This window comes from Saccopteryx bilineata, chromosome 5 (genome assembly GCF_036850765.1).
Source record: "Saccopteryx bilineata isolate mSacBil1 chromosome 5, mSacBil1_pri_phased_curated, whole genome shotgun sequence".
NCBI lineage: Eukaryota > Metazoa > Chordata > Mammalia > Chiroptera > Emballonuridae > Saccopteryx > Saccopteryx bilineata.
The window spans coordinates 28,799,516-28,819,468 of NC_089494.1; the positions used below are offsets into that span (position 1 = coordinate 28,799,516).

The window sequence follows — 19,953 nt, forward strand, 5'->3', positions numbered from 1 at the left end:
CTGAACTAAGAAGCATTTCTCGTCACTCTTATTAGGCAAGTCATCCTAAGAAATAGGCTGAAAGCAATGGGAACTCTTTTTGCCAACTCTCCAAGAGATGCTTAAAAAACAGAAGTAAAAGTAAAATTCCAGAACATAAATGGAAATTTCAAGGAATACACCATTTAAGAAGACTGTTTATACCTGGATGGGAGCGCTTTTCAGAATCCTGCTTATCTCCTTTTGTGTCTCCTAGAAAACAGATCATGTCTTGTTCCTCCTGGTTATCTCTTATCTCTGAATCTGTAGCATGCTACTTTACACATAGAAATGTGCAACAAATGTTTGTTGAATTAAACTAATAAGAAAGAGAAAAGTGCTTTCAAATATAATTTCTTTGTAAACATTTTTTGAAGATAAAAGAAGCCCAACCACCCTGGGAAATGAAAGTGGGGAGGTAGAATCATTTCAATCACAAGTATGAGTTCCCTAGTGAGAAGTCTATTCCTCTACATGAGTGGCGGGTGAAGTTTTAACAAACTATTATCGGACAGATTGTAGTCAAACAATGGCCCACCAACAAAGCAACCACATAAGGTTAGACTTTAAGACAAGAGTTAGTCTAGCCTCCAACACCTGAGTTACAAAGAAGTTCCACTGAAATTTCTTTTAAGTCTCAACTCAGGAGGGCTTGACCATTCTTTCAAATAGACTTGGAGACAGTTTTTTATGCCTTCCTCCAGTACTTTATGCAAAGGCACTGGAGTTTGAGAACCATAAAATTGTCATTAATTAGGAAAGCCATAAAATCGGCCTCAAAGCATTCATGAGAAGGCGTTGGACTCTTCTTCCTTAATAACACCACCCACTTGTGCTATCAACAAGACATATAGGTAGACATGATCCAGGAGTCACCCCATTAAGTTCCATAAGTGCTGATAAGAAAAGGGCGGCAAACACAGACCCATTCATCTCAGCCAAGGCGGTTAGCAGCCACTTCATAATATTTTGGAAAAAAAAAAACTAACTTCTCTAATAATAATCAGTACAAAGGAAGCATTTCTCAGAAACCTGACTTATAAAAAAATAGTAAATATTAAGTATTCAGCCCTCTTGAGTTTTATATTAGCTATTTTACAATATTGGGAAAGTTCCCTAAAAGCCTGACATTTCTAACTCCCTATTTGTAATATGGGAATAAATAGTTACCACTTACCTATATTTTAGAAAACTAATAAAAACAATAATGTAAACCACAGGTACTTTTCTAAAGTTCTAATGTAACTGTTTAGACAGTTGCCATTCTTCTCAACTAAACAAGTATAGTCCAAAGTAAAATCTTTGACAACCAGACTTGATTTTCTGCTCCTGACATAGAACAGAGGCACTGACAACCCATTGTGTTAATCTGCTTGGGGTCTATATGGTCAGTAACCGCGGCCACCATCAGAGCCGCCTGGCTCATGCAGGTTTGCATTTGATTCAGACAGACGGTAATGAAACAAAAGAGCCAAGAACTGGTGGCCCATCATCTTTATCCTTGCACCCAGCGGGCAAGAAATACACACAGTGGGAAAACACTTCCCCTTCCATTCAGGGCTCCCAAAACCACTGACTTATCCGAGTTTCCTAGAATCAAAGTTTTCTACCTCTCCGGCCTTATTCACTTCTGTTCCCCATCTCCTTCTCTCTGCACAAACTCTGCACAAACTGGCTTCTCCTTCAGCACTCCACCATCTTGGCTGCCTCTCCTCTCCTCCACGTGGCCTTTCTCTGCTCTCCTCTAGCATGGGTTCCTGCTAGAACATAATCACTCTTCCTGGAACAACTTGATCTCTTTTTCTTTTAAAACCTTTTGGCACGAAAGCCCTCCCCCAACACATATTAACATAATCATGCCCACCACAAGCAAGAAGGACAACTAATATTATCACCTGGGCGACGGGCTTCCATGTGGGCAGCGCCATCTTTAACAAAGTGAGCATAATATATTTTATCTGCCCAACAGGGTCCAAAATATTAACTCAAACAAAGAATAGTAAGTAGACAAGAAGATTCCTAAACTCTTTGGATATCAAGCACCTTCACTTTCTGCTGAATGCCTTTTTAAAATCAGTGCAACTTTCTGGTCAACCTGAAAGTACAGCAATCACTCAATGAGTGCAGATAAAGTCTGAAGGAAGTATGTTGACCAAACTGGTCTCTATGTTGTATAAATGGTCTGTTTGTATTCACCATAGTCTTTTTAAATGTATAATTGATTACCTACTGAAAATATAACAGAAAGTATTTTTTCCTACCAGTTAAAGAGAAGTTGCTTACATTTAAACACTCAATTTCTAAGTGCAAGTTTGATGGGGAAGTTGCTGCCAAACAGCCTCATGTAGCAATCTTCTGTGTCCAGACTGAAAGCAGTTTTCAACATGAGAGGAGGAATACTACACCTTTACATAAAGCCTCACAGATATAAATGAGGACTGTAAACACAGTCACTTAACTATTGTTCAGTTTCCAATGTACCTGAAAGATACAGGGACCACATTTCAGCTGTTAAATTTCTAACACCATTAAGAGAATTCCGATTCCATTATAGAGTCAGAGAAGAGAAACAGCAATTCTATTCCAGTAAATCACAGGTTAATTCCCTCCAGTTTCTCCTCTATCATAATATTAATTGATTTGTTAATAAAATGCTACAGTAAAATTTGTGAAATCAGATTCTGACAGAAAATCAAATCAAAAGTAACTCTTCATGACAACTACTTCTGCATACCCAGCCCCCTGCCTACCTTATTATGTTTTTGCTGGTGCCTTGCCTTTGTGTCAAGAACATGATAAGGGCTTTCAGAGTCTTGGTTGATGTAATATACCAGTCTTGAAGGCAGTGTGATTTCTTTCTGCATTGCATTGCTGTAACTGGTATTACTGCTGTTATTCTGTTGCAATGTGTTGTCTTCATCTGCCAGGACTCCCAATTTTTTTTCTGCAGTTTCATTCCAATGCGGAGCTGGTTGGGCAGAAGGGGGCAGGGGGGCACAAATATACACACATATATATACCCTATAAATACATAAATACCAAAATGCATTTATTTTTCCATCAATGACAAAAACAAAGTTTCCTGTTTATAAGCAGTTAAAAAGTGGACACACAGGAAAGCAAGTTATTGCAACAATGAAATGGCCTGGATAAGTTAACAGCCAATAAGGCTGATACAATAATGTACTGTTTATTTCGACTTATGTTTTGTACATACATTTCTAACATGTCTCAAATCTATACTTTTAAGTATGGGGGGAGCAGAATGGACTTGAAGGAAGAGTCATTAAATGAACATGCTTAGGGATTGGGACCCTCATCTGAGTCCACAGAAGCTCAAAGGTACTCTGACTAGGAGTATCCCATCTGAGAGCTAAGAACGCTCCTGAGATAACGTGAGTGCTGAATTCATATTAACTGCTTCATTTAACAAAATGGACAATTCTTTTTTCTCCTAACTTTGAGATGAGCAAAACTCCTTTGCTACAGAGGGATGCAGATGCTGGCAGCTTTCCAATTCCTTTTTATGTTCCTGCCAAGGCCAGCTTTCTGCTTTCACTGGTTTCCAATTGTATTGGCCATTATATTATCTGAATTGTTCACTATTATGACAAGCATTTTGAGAAATTACAAACCAAAGGTTTATACCCCTGAAGTTTCTCTTCCCCACTTTAATGGTTAAGAGCAGGGAATAAACCCAGAGGTAATTTGAGGAAACAACACATTACAACTATTATTACATCCTTCCGCATTCACATTCAGGCTCCACCACCCAAGAAGCAACTTGCTCCCTCGCTGCATTCCCCATTCACAGGGTTCCCTTCGGCCAAGTTGCACAGAGGGACCCCGCATCCACTATATACCTTCCAGTGGAACCGACAGTAATTAGAATGGGTTTTTTTTAGTGAATGCAACAGAAATGGACTTCAAAAAGTGAAGTGGCATAAATGGGGGCTTGGGAATGAGAAAGGTGGAGAAGCAGGCAGGGAGGCGCGGAAAGGCCGAGCCTGGGACGTGTCCGGAGCGCACGGTCCCGCGTGCCCTTCGTTTTCCTTTGCAGGGCCCGGCAGGCAAGGCAATGCAAAGGGCACCGGGGCCATACCCACCGCTGGGTGCAGCAGCCCCCCAGGCGCGGGGCCAGGACGAGGCGCCGAGAGGAGGCAGCAGGAGAAGGACGAGGAGCAGGCGGCAGGGAGGCGCGCGGGCCAGGGCGCGGGCAGGCGCCCGGCCGGCGGGGCCGCCGCGGGGGTCGCTGGAGGCTCGCGGAAGGCTGCAGCCCACTAGGGCCGGCCGCCGGGAGCTGCTGCCGGGCGGCTTCATGGCTCATAGCTCCCTGGCGCCGCTCAGTGTGGCCGGGGAGAGCGCCGGACTAGGCTGCGGGGAGGCTGCGGGCGGAGCCGGTCACGCCGGCTGGGCGCGCATGGTGCCGCGGCGGGCAGGGGTCAGGGCTGGGGACTAGGGACTGGGCGGTGCCCCCTCCCCTGCTCGCGTTTCAGGGCCTCCCGGGACGGCCGCTGAAGAGTCGGGGGGTCCCAGCCGCTCCGCCAACTTGGAACCTCCCTTGATGCTCCTCCCTCCCTGCGGCGGGCGCGGCCGCTTCAGCAACTGCGGGGGCTGCTGCTGGGGCTGAGGATGCTGAGCCGGCGCGCGGGAGCGAGCGACGCGGGGCCGCGCGCGGCGCGGGCGCGCTCCCCGCCCTCGAGAGCGCGCCGGAGAGCGGCTTCGGGTACTGATGCTGCTGCTGATGCTGTTGCCTGGCACAGAACGCACTGCGCATGTGTTATTGTGGAGCCGGGCGAAACTGCGGCCGGAGTGGGAGGGAGGGAAGCAGCAGAGTGATGCAGCAACCCAGGCAGCCTCAGGGGTGACGGCGGCACCTCCAGAGGTGGGGGAAGGGGAAGCTGGCATTCGTGGACGAGCCCGAAGGGACGAAAGAGTGCAGGGGCTTCTAGGCCAGAGAAGAGAATGATCTGCAGAGAAATCAACCAGCCTTCTCCACCACCCGATACCTCACATACCCCTTTCTATTCCAACCCCCTCCTTCTTCGGGAAAGAAACTAAGGCCAAGCATTTCCTTCTTAATCCTTTATTTATTTCCTTCCTGCAAATAAATATAAAGGATTGCAGTGGGGGAAGTAAAAATAGCGCGGCTCCTCCTGCAGCTCGTGGGCACCGGGTGGAACCAGGGCTGGGAAGCTCGTTCGCGCGTCGCAGGCTGGTGGGCACCGACGCTGAGCGGCCGCGGCCCGCCGGACCCCCTCGCAGGGATTCCCGGCGCGGGGCGCTCCGCCCCGGCCTCAGTCCCCCGGCCTGTGCCTGGGGGCTTGACGGAAAACAGAAGCTAATGTTTGCTCAAAAGTTCAGAAAGTATGACTGGGCGTGTTCGGAAAGGATTTAGAAATTCTGGCGGGGAAGAAATACGGACATTAGAAACCTAGTGTATGGCTCCTATCTTAAGAAATGCATCGTTTTTTTTTAACCGTGTGGGTATGCCTGGGAGGTCACATTTCCAATTTTGAGATCCAGTCTTGACTTCTGTAAAGAAAAGGGGAAATTTTTCTCTGACTGTTGTTAAAAAAAAAAAAAAAAAAAAAAAGTTAATCCAAGACCCCTGATTTAGAAACCACCACTAAAGCTGGTGGTTTCAAATTAAGGACTGTGGCATGTTTCTGCCCCCAAACTCCCATAAGGCAAGCATTCGTTTATTCATCTTTCCAATGACAGTCTGAGTAATAACAATGTTGACTTACTCCATTATTGGCATTTAAAATGGAGATAATAACATCTACTTTGTGGGATCAAGAATTCCACAATTAAAAGAAAGAATATGGGTATAAACCACTATAACAATGACAGGACTCTGTAGTTGGCCATTTTCTCCACCCCCACTTACAAAGAGGGAGAAATGGAGGGAGGGTGGTGGAGAGAGAGAGAAATACAGACAGACAAGGATCAGAGATCACAGAGCTGTTAGGGAGTTAAACACTAATATTAGCTCTTCCTCTATATCAGAGCTAGGATATTAACTTATTGTGCACTTATTAATGTAAACTTGTAATTGATGCTACCACCCCCAAATGAAGGCAGCAACATTTTCCTTTTGGCTCAATAATGTTTCTCTAGAACTAAGCATGGTGTTTGTGGCACAAAAAAAGGGTGTCATAAAATATGTTATGAGTGAGGCCCTGGCAGGTTGGCTCAGTGGTAGAGCGTCGACCTGGCATGCAGGGGACCCGGGTTCGATTCCCGGCCAGGGCACATAAGAGAAGCACCCATTTGCTTCTCCACCCCCACCCCCTCCTTCCTCTCTGTCTCTCTCTTCCCCTCCCGCAGCCCAGCCGAGGCTCCATTGGAGCAAAGATGGCCCGGGCGCTGGGGATGGCTCCTTGGCCTCTGCCCCAGGCGCTAGAGTGGCTCTGGTCGCGGCAGAGCGACGCCCCGGAGGGGCAGAGCATCGCCCCCTGGTGGGCAGAGCATTGCCCCTGGTGGGCGTGCCGGGTGGATCCCGGTCGGGTGCATGCGGAAGTCTGTCTGACTGTCTCTCCCCGTTTCCAGCTTCAGAAAAAAAATAATAATAAATAAATAAATATATATATGTTATGAGTGAATAAATGAATGAATGGTGCACATAGCAGAGTCACAGTGAGACAGGTTGGTGACCATTCCACCCCCCTGTACTCCCTTCTGGTAGGTCAATGTTCTTGGGGGCATCTCCCTCAGGACAGTGTGTTCTGGCTAAGTATTCCTAATTTATATTTGATATAATGATATAATTCTGAAAAGGTACTTGGAAAAAGGTGTACAAGGAATGAAAAGGGAGAAGGAAATGAAAAATGAAAGATGCCCAGATACAAAGTTATTGGAAAGGCATCTGTTACAATTGAGTGACAACCTCTCAAGGCCTATTCCAAAAATTAAAGCTATGAGTCAGCCTGGACCAGCTGACCACTTGTTATAAGCTACATCTCCATGCAGAGTGTTTACAAAGAAGGATGTTGTCTTCTGCACTATAATCAAAAGGCTACACTTATTTACAGAATTTTAATGTTTACCGGCATGGCTGAAGGCAAGATACTGTGTCAGTAAATGAGATAGTGAGTCAGAAAAAGAGGAATCACTCAGAAAAATTTACCCGAGGGCTGGTCCTTAAACCATATAGTTACTGAAAGGTTAAAAACAGAATTAAATATTCTTTAAGTGGTGTATTTGTTAGATTTAGTAATATTCTCATTAAGTAGTTTGGAATGGACTTGCCATTGGATAAATGTGTGTTGAGTAGAGGGATCCACACAGGTAGGAGAGGAGGGATTCAGCAAGCTGGAATGAAATGAAGGAAGGAATGTACCAGAAGTGTGAGTGCTGTAATAGCTCTGGTTAGATATGTGTGCTGGATCCCAAAGGCATCAGGGACCACTGGAAAGGTCTGGTCAAAGGGGTAGACATGGAAAATCGCTGCAGCCATAGGTGAAAGTAAGGGGCCAGAAGGTTCCTGGGAAGGACATTACACCAAGCAGTATGCACACTAAGTGAATGCAATAAAGGGTATGTGCCTTATAACCCAGCAATTACACTTCTGGGTATATATCTGAAGAAATCTAAAACACTAATTCAAAAAAATGTATATACCCTACGTTTGTTGCAGCATTATTTACAGCATTTACATGTTACATGTAACATTTACAGTGTTACATTATAACAATTAGTTATGGAAGCAGCCCAAGTGCCCATCGATAGACAAGTGGATAAGAAAAGCAGCGGTGCATAGATATACAATGAAATATTACTCAGTCATAAAAAATGAAGTAAAATCTCACCATTCGTGACAGCATGAGTGGACCTAGAGGGTATTATGCTAAGTGAACTAAGTCAGCTAGAGAAAGACAAGTACCATATAATTTCACTTATACATGGAATTTAAAGAACAATATAAACGAACAAACAAAACAGAACCGGACTCATAGATACAGGAAACAGACGGAGGGTTGCCAGAGGGGAGGGGGTTTGGGGGGCTGGGTAGGAAAGGTGAAGGGATTGAGAGGTACATATTGATAGTTACAAAATAGCCGTGCGGATGTAAAGTACAGTAGAGGGAATATAATCAATAATATACTAATAATTATATATGGTGCCGGTGGGTACAGAAATATTGGGGGAAATACTTTGTAAAGTATATATTGTCTAACCACTATGCTGTACACCTGAAACTAACACAAAATAATAATGAATGTAAACTGTAATTGAAAAATAAACATGTATTTAAAATAAATAAAAAGTGTGTGCAAGCAGTGTCCTGAAAGTGTGCATGGTGCTTACAAAAATGCTTCACTTGGTCTGGTGAAGGAAGCCACCAGGAATCTTCTCTCTGCTAGAATCTGTTGCAGGCGGCAGAACTCTGGAACCAGCAAGAAAACATGGCTCGGACTGCAGTGAGTGAAGGATAAGGGTGGGAATATTAGATCTGGAAGGCATCTGCCTTTCAGAAGTGAGAAGGTAGAGAAAGAGATACAGAAGAGGGGTCCTCAAGGATGAAAGCAAGTAAAAATTAGGACAATGTCACAAAGCAGATTTACAAGGGCAATTAGAATGGGATCATCATTGGGCCAAAAAGCCAAGGTCAAAGAAGGTGTGCGGCAAACCGGCGGCTGGAGGGTGGTCTGGGGGAGTGAACAACAGCGCAGACAGGGGCCCAACACAGCAGCTCTGGTTCCAGAGCAGCTCCAACAGAGCCGGCTGGGGGCAGAGGATTCTGTGCAGATGCAGCTGTCCGAGACTTCTCGTTCTCTCTTCAGAATGGCTGTGAAGACGGATTTTACAAGTGAAAATTAATACCTCCATGGAAAGAAGACAATGTACTACTTCTTGGTGAAAGTAAAAAATGAGTGAGCTCTATTATTGGTACTTTCCACACGATTCAAGGATCAGCAGACATTTTCTATAAAGGGCCAGATAGTAAATACTTTAGTCCTTGTGTGCCCTAGAGTCTCTATCATATATATATATATATATATATATATATATATATATATATATATATATATATTTTTTTTTTTTTTTTTTTTTTTTTTTTTTTACAGAGGCAGAGATAGACAGGGACAGAGAGAGATGAGAAGCATCAATCATCAGTTTCTCATTGCGCGTTGCGACTTCTTAGTTGTTCATTGATTGCTTTCTCACACGTGCCTTGACCGCGGGCCTTCAGCAGACCGAGTAACCCCCTGCTGGAGCCAGCGACCTTGGGTCCAAGCTGGCGAGCTCTTTGCTCAAGCCAGATGAGCCCGCGCGCGACCTCTGGGGTCTCGAACCTGGGTACTTCCGCATCCCAGTCCGACGCTCTATCCACTGCGCCACCGCCTGGTCAGGCTCTATCATATATTTTTTGATACAACTTTTTTTTTTTTTTTATAATTTTATTTTTTTAATGGGGTGACATCAATAAATCAGGATACATATATTCAAAGATAACAAGTCCAGGTTATCTTGTCGTTCAATTATGTTGCATACCCACCACCCAAAGTCAGATTGTCCTCCATCACCCTCTATCTTGTTCTCTCTGTGCCCCTCCCCCTCCCCCTTTCCCTCCCCCATTCCCCCTCCCCCCCGTAACCACCACACTCTTATCAATGTCTCTTAGTTTCACTATTAGATACAACATTTTTTTACAACTCTTTTAAAAATGTAAAAATCAGGCCCATGTTTGTGAACCTACTAATATATATATATATATATGCATACATATTTAAATTTTTTCATCAACTGCACCATCTCCTATGCTTATGGGCAAAAGAACATGTGCAACAGTCTACAAGGATCTAATTCCAAAAGAGCTAGCTCTTCATTGAAATTTAACTATTGTTTAATAAATAAGTAATTGTTTAATTCTTAATAGGTGATCATCACATCAGGGGATTCCTAAGGAAAGAAACATTTCTTCATTTAGGGACAACTCTAACTTTAACAATAGAGAGAAATGTCAGAAATCATTTGCCAAAAAAAAAAAATCCATATGCTGAAGAGATTCCAGACTTTTCTTTTGCTAAGATGTATTTTCTGGTGAGCACAGAGATGCTGAATGGTTGCTACCACCATGAGAGGTCAGAGGATGGAGAGACACATTCGCTGACAGCCGTTGCTGGAGCCCCATCAGTGCTGCCTGTGCTCCTCAAGCTCAACCTTGAAGAGCACTCTTGAGACAGAGCTAGCTTAGGCAATCTTCAAGTGCAGGAAAAATAAGTCAACAAGTCCATGTGAAAGATACTTTTGCTCATTCTGAAGAACAGAAGTCAAGATGTGATTTATTCCAGCACTACCGGGAAAATAATTATATTTATTATTGAGTTATAATTGAGTATTTATTACTCAAGCTGTAATGGTCACAAACATTCTTAGTGGAATAGTCAAACAGACAAAAATATATCAAAGTGTCAAAGCATGAAAATATCTGAAGAAAGATAACCGTTGGACAAACCTAAAATTAAGTTCTTTCTTAAAATTATTTTTTATTTTGCAATCAGAGTTGACATATGTTATATTAGTGTCACGTGGACAGCATAGCAGTTAGATATAACTTACATCTTTTTTTTTTAAAGACTTTATGAATTCATTATAGAGAGAGAATGTGAGAGAAACGGGGGGGAGGAGCAGGAAGCATCAACTCCCGTTTGTGCCTCGACCAGACAAGCCCAGAGTTTCGAATTAGCGACCTCAGCATTCCAGGTCAATGTTTTATCCACTGTGCCACTGCCGGTCAGGCTATTTACATAACTTACAAAGTCATCTCCCATATAAGTCTAGCACCCAGCTGGCGCCATACATAGTTATTACAATATTATTGACTATATTCCCTATGACTATACAACCCTGTGACTATTTTGTAACTGCCTCTTTGTACTTCTTAATCCCTTCACCTTTTTCATCCAGCCCACAACCCCTTTCCCATCTGGCAACCATCAGTTCATTCTCTGTATCTATAAGATTGTTTCTGTTTTGTTTGTTCATTTATTTATTTTTTAGATTCCACATATAAGTGAAACCATATGACCCACCAATCTCAGTTTTAGGTATTTATCCAAAGAAATCCAAAACACTACTTCAAAAAGATGTATGCATCCCTGTGTTTATTGCATCATTATTTACAATAACCACGATATGGAAACAATCTAAGTGTCCATCGGTAGACGATTAGATAAAGAATATTACGTACATATATACAATGGAATATTACTCAGCCATAAGAAGAAATAAAATCTTACCATTCGTGACAATGTGGATGGACCTAGAGGGTATTAGGCTAAGAATAAGTCAGACAGAGAAAGAAGAACTAAGTTCTTATAAGACATTATGTTAGATGAAGGCCAATTAGAAAATCCTGACAGAATAGAATAAATTTGAGAAACAGTTGATTTTTTCCCCCGCCACATAAACATTAGGATAGTTTACCCCACACTTTGATGCATTTACAAGCTGTGGCACAAAGGGATAAACAGGTATGTCATGATAAATTGTGGTCATGAGATGTGCTATGGAAAACTTGGAGGAATTGTGTTTATTAAGAATAATCACTGAGTCAACATGTAATTATTAAGCCCCCACTGGGTTGCAGAGCAGCACTAGGAGTTTCTGCAGAAGTAAATTGCTGTGTACGAATTGAGGGGGAGACCTCAATGACTTTTAAAGACAGTAAGTGAATTTTATCTTAAAAAGTTAGAACCCCAGCAACAGAATTAATACACTGATCTAATCCCTGCTATTTGCAGGATAGCAATAGCTAAGCTCCTTAGTAATGTTTACTCTAATAATTGCTGTGCAGTTACATATTGTAAAGTACTTACATATATCTATTTTATTTTATTTGAGCCTCAATTCAGTAACACAAGGAGGGCAGTGATTGTGATTTTTTCTAGGGGCTTCATCTTAAATGCAAGAACACTAAAGGCCACCGGTTTTTGTACGTTCCTGGCTGCACATTCAAGTCACCTAAAGAGTGTTACCACCCATTGATATCGGGGTATTTAGAATCTTTAGAAATGAGATCCAACATTAGTGTTTTAAAAATCCTCCAGAGTAATTGGAATGTGTGGCCAGAGTTAAGATACATTGGGTGAAGGGAGTTCCCAAGATCACAAAGCTGCTCAACATCAGAACTTGAACTGGAACCCTAAATGCAAGTCCTGTGCTATTTATTCCCAAGGTTTTCTTATCTATTTCTGTTCTTCTAACAAGTCAACCTTGAACTAAGAAAGAATGAAACATTAGTTTAGTATAATTGCTCAGGATCTAAGAAAACACCTACCATCTGAGCCAGAAGTTAGTTATCTCTGAGATCATCTGAGTTCAAGCCCCTTGTAGTACAATTGTAGAAACAAAGATGCAGAGTTTCAGCTTGTTGCCCAAGGTCACAATAGTCCGTGACAGAACTGGGATGGGATTCAAGTTTCTCTTTTCAAACTTTTCTATACTTTCCACTATGCTTTGTACATGGCTTGGTTTTTGTTTGTTTGTTGTTGTTTTTTTGTATTTTTCTGAAGCTGGAAACGGGGAGGCAGTCAGACAGACTCCCGCATGCGCCCAACCGGGATCCACCCGGCACGCCCACCAGGGGGGATGCTCTGCCCACCAGGGGGCGATGCTCTGTCCCTCCGGGGCGTCGCTCTGTCGCAACCAGAGCCACTCTAGCACCTGGGGGAAAGGCCAAGGAGTCATCCCCAGTGCCCGGGCCATCTTTGCTCCAATGGAGCCTCGCTGCGGGAGGGGAAGAGAGAGACAGAGAGGAAGGAGAGAGGGAGGGGTGGAGAAGCAGATGGGCGCCTCTCCTGTGTGCCCTGGACGGGAATCGAACCCGGGACTTCCGCACGCCAGGCCGACGCTCTACCACTGAGCCAACCGGCCAGGTCCCATGGTTTGTTTTTTAAATATATATACATATATATATATATATATCTGCTAAATATATATACATATATATATATATCTGCTAAACTTCTGGTCAGTCTATAGTTCCATTTCTAGTCCTGCATGTGACACTGATTTGTAAAGATAAAGAAGGTTATAGCTATGAGATCTGTGTTCCAACATCCTTGATTCCTCCAAGCCCAGTTCCATAGTTTGGCAGCATAAAACAGTCTCAAAGCGCAGCATAAGCTTAATATGAAAGAAAAGTACTGTGAGGGACAGCCTACCCATCTTCAGAGGTAATTTATCCAAATGAAATACCTATTATTCTCCTACTTCTCTTGTCTTCTGTGTCTCAAATATTTCCAAGAGGCAATTTTCTCATGCAATAAGTGTCTTGTAATACCCTCAGTATAGTTTAACAACTCAACAACTGCCATTTCTTAAATCCCTAATTCTTATTTTAAGTAGTGCCAAGTTTGGTGAGGAGCAAAAAAAGAACACAGGAAATACTCAAAATAAAAAAAAAAAAAGCAATAATGACAAGGAAGAGGAAGAAAGCAAATGATAGGCAGCACTTAATATGTACCAGATACTGTGTTAAGCACTTTAGCTGCATGATCGCATTTGATCCTCAGGCAAGTCTGTGAAAAAAATAATTCTATTTTTACCCCCGTTTTGACTGCTGGGGGAACCAAGTTAAATAACGTGTCTAAGGTCATGTGACTTTACTATGAAGCAGGACTGAGTCAGGAACCGTGTTTGCCTCCAAAGCATAAACTTCCAACCACACCATAATGACACACAAACATCGTTAATCTGTCAAGTGTAATAATAAAATTTACCAAAAAAATTACTGACATTTAATCCTCTGCACACTCCACATTTAATTAGCAATTAATTTTGTTTATAACTGGAGATGAAAAACACTGATGCCATCTAAGTCTATTTGACCACTGTCCCAAAACAAATCACCTGACACGGTCTCTTCGAAGGACCTATAATATTTTGGTATCACAGCACTTGGCTATAAACACAATTTCAAATTTTATTTTTGTGTGTTTAAAACCACTAACGCACCTGACTTGGTGGTGGCTCAGCGAATAGAGCGTTGACCTGATCCCATGGTCACAGACTTGAGCAAGGGGTCACTGGCTTGGCTTAAGCCCCCCGGCCAGGGCACATAGGAAAAAGCAATCAGTGAACAGGTAAGGTGCCACAACTACGAGTTGATGCTTTTCATTTCTCTCCCTTTCTGTCTCTCTGTCCATCTGTCTGCCTGTCTCTCTCTCTTGTGCTCGCTAAAAAAACAAATAAACAGAAAACACTAACACACTGATCCATACATAGGACTATTCTGATTTATGTTTCCAACTTCACATTAAGATTTGGAATTATTTTTTAATTCCAAAACAAAACCTAAATCGTCCAGACATTTGTTTCTTTCATTGAAGTACTACTACACAAAAGAAGGCCAAGGTTTAATTTTTTTCTGAATTTTAAATTAACCAACATAACCAGCCATTACATTTAATTTCATTATCATATTATAATTAGCAACATTTATCAACTGACCCCATCAAACAACTTTAGCTTTTGCCTCATACAAACATGTTCAAATATGTAAAGACTGTAAAGACACACCTACGAAAGCTTAAACCCTGGCCAGCTGCCATTAATCAGTTTTATTCTAATTTCTAAGGCAGAAAGAACAGCTAATGTTTATATAGCTCCTTAGGTCATATGACATGCTTTAGCACACCTTTTATCATTTACTATATCTATCGAAGCACGGAAGCTACAGCTGAACTAGCTATATCATTTGTTAGATTGCTATGGGACCAGACTATTCAGGTCATGGTTTATAGACATGGCTTAGAGATAGAAAACAAATAATAGAGACAGACAATCACTTCTCCAGAAGGAAAAGATAAACTCGAGGATTCTCCAGAGTCCAGTTCTAGGAAGTTTTATTTGCTATTCTGATAAATTATCTGAGGGATAAATTGCATGCTGAAATGCCCTGTCTTGCAGGAAACATTAAGTTTTTCCATGTAATAAAATGTTAGGGTGAACTGAGATAAACTATAAACAAATTTCCTGGGGCTGTGTGACATGCCCTGAAAACTAATAATAAAAGGATTTTAATATCTGAAGTAGGTTTTGGCAAAAGTAATCTAAACTATTTATATGCCAAAATAGTTATACATCCTATCATCTTCAAACATCACTGTACACATAGATTATTATCCAAATGACAGCTGACAATAGCACACATACACATTCCTTCAACGCTAATATAGAAAACAGACTATGGATTTGACTGTTCCTTGAATAAAACAACTTCATCTAAAAGCACAGACAAAACAATATGGATGAGCAAATATAAAATATGATCAAAATTAAACCAAACTATGATCTATAGGTCCTAAAAAAAAGAATTGGACGTAGTCCAGGAAAAAGCATTTTAAATGATCAAGCTGCTACCAGATGAGAACAACCTATAAAGAACCACACCATCTGGTGAGATAAAGAATGAAAGAGAAATATTTTCTAAGACATTAAAATCATAAATAGTGTAGATAAGGTGAACATAACCATCCAAATCCTAAAATATTTTAATGAAGGGGTAGCATCTAAAATTTGAGAGAGAAATTTTGGGCAGAAGCCATATCGTGTTAAATTCGTTTGTAGTAAACCTCTCTTGGGGAGCCTTCCCTGCTCAGAGATCGCCCCACTTTTGAAAATATTATGAGAAGTAGGTCCTCGTGTTCATGGTCTTGCTTCCCTAGTTCCTCCCCAAGCCCAGCCATAGCTTATTCATTTAGAATCAGAACCTAACTCCAGATGGACCACTCACGGCATCTCATCTTCCAGACACACTTGATTGGCTCAGTGTGGTCAATCAAGTCTTCAGTTGAGACTTTTTTTTTAAATTTTTTTTTTAAAACAATGAACGATTTTTTTATTTTTCATTTTTTACAGAGACAGAGAGTGAGTCAGAGAGAGGGATAGACAGGGACAGACAGACAGGAATGAAGAGAGATGAGAAGCATCAATCATTAGTTTTTCATTGCATGTTGCAACACCTTAGTTGTTCATTGATTGCTTTCTCATATGTGCCTTGACCGCGGGCCTTCAGCAGACTGAGTAACCCCTTGCTGGAGCCAGCGACCTTGGGTTCAAGCTGGTGGGTTTTTGCTCAAACCAGATGAGCCCGCGCTCAAGCTGGCGACCTCTGGGTCTCGAACCTGGGTCCTCTGCATCCCAGTCCGACACTCTATCCACTGCGCCACCGCCTGGTCAGGTGAGTTTTTTTTTTTTTAAGTAAGACAACTTTTTCAGAGAAATTTAAGGTTCACATCAAAATTGAGGGGAAGACACAGAGCTTTTCCCTATACACCATTCCTGCACATGCATGGCTTCCCCCATTATCAACATCTCCCATTAGAGTGGTACATTTGTTACAATCGATGAAACTATATTAACACATAATCACCGGAAGTTCACAGTTTACATAACACTCACTCTTGGTGTTATTCATTCTAGGGCTTTGGACAAACGTACAATAACATATATCCAGCATTATAGTTTAATATAAAATTTTCCCCCCAAATCTCCTGAGCTTTACCTATTCACCCCTTCTTTCCCAACCTCCCCAGTAACCACCGGCTCTGCCCGTCCGGGGCATCACTCTGTTGCGACCAGAGCCACTCTAGCGCCTGGGGCAGAGGCCTAGGAGCCATCCCCAGCGCCCAGGCCATCTTTGCTCCAATGGAGCCTCGCTGCGGGAGGGGAAGAGAGAGACAGAGAGGAAGGAGAGGGGGAGGAGTGGAGAAGCAGATGGGCGCTTCTCCTGTGTGCCCTGGCCGGGAATCGAACCAGGGACTTCTGCACTCCAGGCCAATGCTCTACCACTGAGCCAACCGGCCAGGGCCTTAGCTGACTTCTTGAAACAACACAACCAAGGCTGGGTGTCCTTGGGGAGCAACTTTTCTAAGATGCCAGAAGGTGCCTGATCCTCTGAATTCCCATTTCTCCTCTCTGTCCTTCCAGACCTGTATGTGAGCTGTGGTGGGAGGAACCCCAGACACCCCTGCTCTGGGTCCACCAGGGACCATGGAGCCAGCTGTTCTCAGTGGGAGTGCTGGCCTGGCCTGTCCGAAAGCACACCCAGTTCGCCACCCTCCCCTCCAGTTCCTCAACACAGCTTTCCACATGCTACCCAATATCTCCAGGGCCTTTACCACCACCAGGCAGAGGCAGACGGGAAGAGATTAGGCCTCTGGGCCTCCAGACTGAAACTGAGTCACCTCAGCTCCACCAGCCCAGCCCTGCCCTGCCCCCCGGCCAGAGTGGGGCCAGGTGGGCATCATACAAAAACCTTTGCCAGGGCGTCGGCACCCACACTGGCCACAAGGGCTTTACTGGGGTAGCAGGCGACAGCATGATAGCCTCCTCATGCTTCTTGTGGTGGGCCATGATCTCCTGCACACACTTTTTGTTGTCCAGGCTCCACAGACTCCACAGACACAGAGACCATTCGTGGCTTCCCACCAAGGCAAGTGACTGCGTCCAGGTGGGCAACCGTAGAGTGCTCGCCTTTCCCTGTCCAGTTGTCCAGAAGCAGAGGCCTCTGTTGTCATGGGCAGTGAAGAGGAGGGGCTGGTTTGGATGACTCACCACCTGGTTGATCTGGGTTGAGCTGCTGCCCCCATGGGACTCCAGCATGAGGAGGGCACTGCCAGCCTTCAGGTCATACAGGATGGTGTCACCAGAGCAGAAGGAGGTCCTAATGTGGACAGGTTCGGTACTGGTGAAAGCCACTAAGGTGTGGATCCCATGATTACTGGCTATGGGGAAGGTACAGAGGTAGGTCAGCCTACTGCTCTTAGGTTCCCAGATTTGGACAGCGCTGTCAGAGGAGCAGGATGCCAGGCACTGGAAGATGGGACTGAAGGCCAGGCCCCACACAGCGTCCCCATGGCCCTCCAGGAAGTGACTCAGCATATTCAGGCCATGCCATCCTAGGGGCCCACGCTGTGCTCTGGAATCTAACCGCTGTGGTTGCAGGTTCCAGCCTCACCACTGCAAGAGCATTCCCTGTTGCTGCCTATGGCTCCTGCCAACACAGGGTCCCAGTGGGCACAGACAGGTTCCACGTCTAGTGCAGTATTCTTCTTGGCTGTGAAGACCTTCTGCAGGTTCCAGAGCTTGAGCATGTGCTTCTCAGAAGCGGTGGGCAAAGCCAACCGGCTGTGTGGAAAGCCAGAGATCAGATGACATCCTAGTGTGAACACAGGGTAAGTTTGGGATTCCACATCATTTTAAAGTCATCTCCTTAAAAGTCACAGCTGAGGTCGCTGTCATTCATGACAGTGAGATCTGCCAAGTCCCCCAAGCTCACCTCTCTGACCCTGTTAGTAGTCTCCATGATGAAAACATCTGAGAAGAGACCAAAGGAACCTTCATGCGGCCGGCAGAGGGGTGTGCCAGGCGGTGGGCCAGATACTTTGGGGGACAAGTCATCCACATCCCAAAGGTCAGTTAAAATACCCAGGAGATGACCAGCTGGCTTTCCAGCTTATAGTGGGTCCCCTCTCTAGCGCATCCCCAAGGGTCCGGAGAGCCCTCTCCGTTCTCTCATTAGTCAGGAAATCTAATTTGTTTATGGCATCTTCTGAGTTGTCCTCCTCATCCGTCTCAGGCACCAGAGCCTTGGCCGGCAGCTTCACACGCTGCTCCTTGTGCGGCGCACTGTCCGGCTCGTCGTCCTGTGGCGTCTGCGTCCTCACAGTTCTGCGGGAAGGAAATCTGCCCAGCACCGCGCTGCCCAAGCGCACTTTGCCATCTTCGCTTATCGTATTTCTCTCGATCTGTTCCTTGATCTGTTTCAGCAGCAGCGACTTCCCACCGCTGAGCGCCCGGGGCCCAGAGTGACCCGCAGGCTCCTTTCGCTGTGCCCCACGGCCCCAGTGAGCTCCAACGTGCATCTCAGGAGGGACCGCACGCGCCTGGGAGCAGGTCCAGGGCGGGGTCTGTATAGCCCACCTCTTCCAGGTACCGTCGGAGGAGATGCTGCCCCTCCTGGCACACCAGTGGACTCTTCTCCGGGGTGACAGACTCCACGGGCCATGGGAGACTTGTTCTGACAGTTTTTATTTACTTCCATCCTGGTTCGAGTCTGTCCCAAACTTCAATTTATGATATTTTGGCTCTCTCCTGCTTCAGCGCACGTTCTGACATCTTGATCTGCCGCACCAGGTGTGTATTGAGTTTCTCTTGCCCTTTCGCTTCTCCCTGGAGGAAGGCCACCTGAGCCTGCAGATCGGCGCGCTCAGTCTCCCAGCGGGCCTTCTTGGCTTGGAAGTGTGCCTACTCCTGCTAGATATAGTGCAGGATCCCAGGCCAGCTCGGGGCTCTCTGGCCCTGCTGAACCCGGAGCTGCCCCCACCGCTGCCTGTCTTAGCAGTTGGCCGGCCCCTCCCCGGGGGCGGGGACAGAGACCTGGCTGCCCCTAAACTATACATATCTTGATGACAACAGTTCTCCTGTGTTTGTTCTGTCCTTGTTAAATCTGGGAGCTCCTAGGGACTATGAAGAAGCTTCTACCCGGATGCTTTGCCTGCAAGTGTAGTGATTTATTAGAAAATATTTACTATTACTACACTTTTATATCAGAACAATGTGTAAGTAAAGAGAAGTTTTTATAGATCTCTGAAAACATGATCTTTTCCGTTGTAATGCAGCATCTTGCTTAAAAACACGTTTTAACCTTTCAGGAAAGAGATTTTGCGTGTCCGAAGGTAGTCCTGCAGCCTTGCCAAAAGCTTGCTTCAGCTTACAATAGGAAATGTTGAATTTACCAAGTTATGTTTTAGATCATAAATATGAGTGTGCCCACCACCAGCAGCAGCATGGGGTGTGTGTACAACGGGACAATGAAGTAAGACTAGTTGACCCACAAACTATTTGACCTTGCCCATGACTCTGTACAGTTCAGGGGAAAACAGAGACCTAGAAGAACAACAAGGTGACTGGAAGGCA

The 19,953-nt window shown here is 44.3% G+C and overlaps 1 protein-coding gene and 1 pseudogene across 3 annotated transcripts in view; both read right to left on the minus strand.

The window, feature by feature from the left end:
* ADAM23 (ADAM metallopeptidase domain 23) overlaps positions 1–4,609 on the minus strand; it is a 165,006-nt gene extending 160,397 nt beyond the window's left edge. For all 3 annotated transcript variants that reach the window (XM_066281025.1, XM_066281023.1, XM_066281024.1), the window contains exons 1-2: positions 4,125–4,609; positions 2,769–2,986 (exon numbers count right to left, since the gene is read on the minus strand). In XM_066281025.1, the coding sequence (XP_066137122.1) occupies positions 2,769–2,986; positions 4,125–4,338 (432 nt within the window). In that variant the 5' untranslated portion in view covers positions 4,339–4,609. The remainder of the gene's footprint in view (positions 1–2,768; positions 2,987–4,124) is intronic.
* A 12,669-nt stretch (positions 4,610–17,278) lies between these two features.
* On the minus strand, positions 17,279–19,436 carry LOC136306444 (striatin-4 pseudogene; annotated as a pseudogene).
* Positions 19,437–19,953: the final 517 nt, after the last annotated feature.